The sequence below is a fragment of the Agrilus planipennis genome, unplaced genomic scaffold (genome assembly GCF_000699045.2).
Source record: "Agrilus planipennis isolate EAB-ADULT unplaced genomic scaffold, Apla_2.0 scaffold234, whole genome shotgun sequence".
Classification (NCBI taxonomy): domain Eukaryota; kingdom Metazoa; phylum Arthropoda; class Insecta; order Coleoptera; family Buprestidae; genus Agrilus; species Agrilus planipennis.
The window spans coordinates 457,511-461,445 of record NW_020442398.1 but is presented as its reverse complement, the minus strand read 5'-3'; the positions used below and the strand labels follow the sequence as shown (position 1 = coordinate 461,445).

Below are 3,935 nucleotides of genomic sequence, written 5' to 3'. Positions count from 1 at the left end.
TTTTTTTTTAAAGAAAATAGAAGTAATTTCATTTTTTTGTTTCACATTTACCATTGTTACTAACGCTTCTTTATGAAATAAGTAATGCTGAAATTTCTAATTAATTAGAAATGTATTAAATTACACTGACTTCTTTGCGAAACAGTAAAGGGACAGGCCAGGGTAGATACTTTTTTCAAGGTTGACATGCAATTACAGCTAAACTATATTAATTAAAGTATTGAAATTTACTGGCAACAAAGTAAACGTTGTTTATTATTATGTAAGTTCGTCATTTTCCACAAATTTTCAACTAATCTATGTTTTTTTCATTTAGACACCATTAGTACCTCTTAACGTAGAATCACCCATATACCACAAACAGTAGTGGGCCTAAGATACTTCCTTGTGGTACCCCGTAGTTTATTTGTATATCACTAGATTCTAGATCTTCATATTTTACCTTCTGTTTTCTATTTTCTAAGTAGCATTCAAGCCATTTTATCACAGTTCCATTGAATCCATATTTTCTTACCTTAGCTATCAGTCTTTCTCGGTTAATGGTTTCGAAAGCTCTTTTGAGATCTAGGAAGATTATCAGAGTATTTAGGTCATTGTCACAATTATTCTGTCATGTATTTGGCACATATTGAAAGGCAATTTCACAGCTGTACCCACTCCTAAATCCTGATTGGTATGGTGATGAGATGTTTGTTTCATCAATATATTCCTTAATTTGCTTATACACTGCTTTTTCTAATATTTTACTTAATGCAGTTAACATGTTTATCGGTTTGAATTCTTTTATTTTTGTAGTTCTACTGACTTTTCTTATTGACACTATTGTTGAACATTTCATTGTGTGTGGTACTGCTCCTATTTCTAAAGAGTAATATATTGTTAGAGTCTTAAATTAAAGTTTAATTTCCCGCCACACTAAATCAAGCGCCTCTAGCGGCGATTTCATACGCGATAGCCCTGATTGCTTTCATGCTCCCAGTCTGCTGTCAATGTAACATTTCAATTTATTTTTAAAACCATTTATCGTTAGACTTTTTATTTTGCTTGATAATGCGTTATATGCAATTATTCGTCTAAAAAAATTGAATTTTGGGACCTTTTGTACTTTACGTGTTCTAATTGAAAATCTTCTCTATGACGAGTATTGTAGTTATGTATCTCTTTAAAAGGGTTGATCATGTTACTGAAATATTCAGGCAGTATTTTGAGTTTTATTTTATGTATGAAGATCAGTGTTAAATACTCTGTGTGTTCTCTGATATTCAGCCATTCTAGCCTATCAAGCATTATTTGAATGCTTGTATTTCTGTTACAATTTAATATTATTTTCATTGCTCTATTTTGTAATTTTTGCAATTTGTCTATTCCCTGTTTATTTCCTAAAAATAATACCGTCCCGGGAAAAGTGGAAATGTGGTAGTATTAGTAGTGTGGTATACGGTTAATCTTGCCCATTGTGTTAAGTACTCACTACTTCTCTTCAAAACTCCTAGTTTTTTAGCTACCTTTTTTGCGATATAATCGAAATGTTCTTCAAATTTTAGGTTGTCATCTTTTATTATGCCTAAATATTTTGTTGTTGTTGCTAATTCCACTTCCGTTTTATTAATAACTATTTTAATTTCATTTTTTACTTCATTTTTATTTGAACCCAGTAACATTGCTTTTGTTTTTTGTATATTTAATCTTGACAAAAAGAAAAGGTTTGACGAGTAATACATTACATGGAACTCTTATAAATTCAATAGGTATCTACGGCAAATATCTTCCACAAAAAAATTAAAAATTGTTAAATACAATAATACTTAAAACCAATGCTTCTAATAAATCTAATAAATAAACTAATAAACTAAAAGCATTAAGCCTGAAAAGTTTACCATGAACTTCTCAACCTAAGCGCTTTTGGTTTTAGTTTCTAATCTGTATACATTCCTTAAAATAATTTATTAGATCAGGAAAAGTATATTTTACAATTTGTATGATAGGTACTTTATTTTTAAAAGTTTATTTTACATTCTTTTATTTACTTATGCAAATATACCGAATTTGGATAAATGTAAATAACATTATTTACTGTTAAAAATTAGCAACAACAAACCATAATATTCCATTTATTTTATAAATCAATAAAATACAACCACAAATTTCTTAATAAACTAATACATAAAAAAGCATGGAAGAATAAACATACAATAAGCAAAGCACAGTTTAAAATATCAATTCACCCTGCTTGAGATTGATCACCAATATTTTTCAAGGGCTTGTAACATTTGAAGTGGGCTTACGTTCGGGCCGAAACGTTCCACAGGCTGTCCATTTCTATCAACAACAAATTTGGTAAAATTCCATTTTATGAAATTTCCAAGAATGCCTCCCTGTTTTTCTTTTAAGTATTTCCATAATGGATGTGCGTTTGCTCCGTTAACGTCAATTTTCTCAAACAAATCAAATTTGACATTTTTTGAAGACGCAAACTGACAAATTTCATCAGATCCACCCGGCTCCTGATGGGCAAACTGATTGCATGGAAAGGCTAATATTTTTAACCCTTTGGATTCAGAAAATTTCTCATAGAGTTCGTTCAATTCCTTGTAATGATTTGCAGTGTAACCGCAACGGGATGCAACATTAACGATTATTAATACGTTTCCTCGATATTTTTCTAGAGAAACCGGTTCCCCTTTAATATTATTCACAACAAATTCGTACACAGACTGTGCATTTTTCCAGTTTTCACCTTCATTCGCCATTGTATTTAGTTTCACTACCGGACAAACAGATAATTTTGATGTTAGGTTAAGGAAAACAGATAAACTGTGATACAGCATTTCATGTTCTCGAGGTCTCGAGGTGCATATATATATCGGTACTGAACACCAGTTAATGCGAACCGTAAACCATCTGATTAGATATTTTTTTCAAGTTTAGAGGCAATAATTTGTTATACAACACGCGCAACAGCACCTCCTTTATCTTTTGAAGTCTAAAATCCAAATCCAAAGCAATTCATAAAGTTGGTATTCAATTTGAAGTTATAATTTATCTAATGGTAAGCATAAATGAGCAATACAAACGTTGGTAGATCAGAAATGTTCAGTCCAGTTCATATATTGCTTATTTAATATTTAACNCTCGCGCGTCGTTTATTGTTAACTTGACATCAAAGCCAATGCTCTAAGTTTAAAATTTTTAACGACACTTACTTTATCGACATTTTGTAAAGGATGTAAAATGTCCAGGGTATGAGACTTAAAATATGAGGGACAAAAATTGCGTACTTTTTTTTTAAAGAAAATAGAAGTAATTTCATTTTTTTGTTTCACATTTACCATTGTTACTAACGCTTGTTTATGAAATAAGTAATGCTGAAATTTCTAATTAATTAGAAATGTATTAAATTACACTGACTTCTTTGCGAAACAGTAAAGGGACAGGCCAGGGTAGGTACTTTTTTCAAGGTTGACATGCAATTACAGCTAAACTATATTATTTAAAGTATTGAAATTTACTGGCAACAAAGTAAACGTTGTTTATTATTATGTAAGTTCGTCATTTTCCACAAATTTTCAACTAATCTATGTTTTTTTCATTTAGACACCATTAGTACCTCTTAACGTAGAATCACCCATATACCACAAACAGTAGTGGGCCTAAGATACTTCCTTGTGGTACCCCGTAGTTTATTTGTATATCACTAGATTCTAGATCTTCATATTTTACCTTCTGTTTTCTATTTTCTAAGTAGCATTCAAGCCATTTTATCACAGTTCCATTGAATCCATATTTTCTTACCTTAGCTATCAGTCTTTCTCGGTTAATGGTTTCGAAAGCTCTTTTGAGATCTAGGAAGATTATCAGAGTATTTAGGTCATTGTCACAATTATTCTGTCATGTATTTGGCACATATTGAAAGGCAATTTCACAGCTGTACCCAC

General features: G+C 30.8%; 1 protein-coding gene across 1 annotated transcript; it reads right to left on the bottom strand.

The window, feature by feature from the left end:
• Positions 1–2,095: 2,095 nt before the first annotated feature.
• On the bottom strand, positions 2,096–3,038 carry LOC112906260 (probable phospholipid hydroperoxide glutathione peroxidase). The gene has a single exon (XM_025980108.1). The coding sequence runs from the start codon at positions 2,826–2,828 to the stop codon at positions 2,241–2,243; it is 588 nt and encodes a 195-aa protein (XP_025835893.1). The 5' UTR covers positions 2,829–3,038; the 3' UTR covers positions 2,096–2,240.
• Positions 3,039–3,935: the final 897 nt, after the last annotated feature.

Coding starts and splice junctions, on each gene's coding strand:
- LOC112906260 (XM_025980108.1), bottom strand. CDS start 2,828: ATGCTGTATCACAGTTTATCTGTTTTCCTTAACCTAACATCAAAATTA.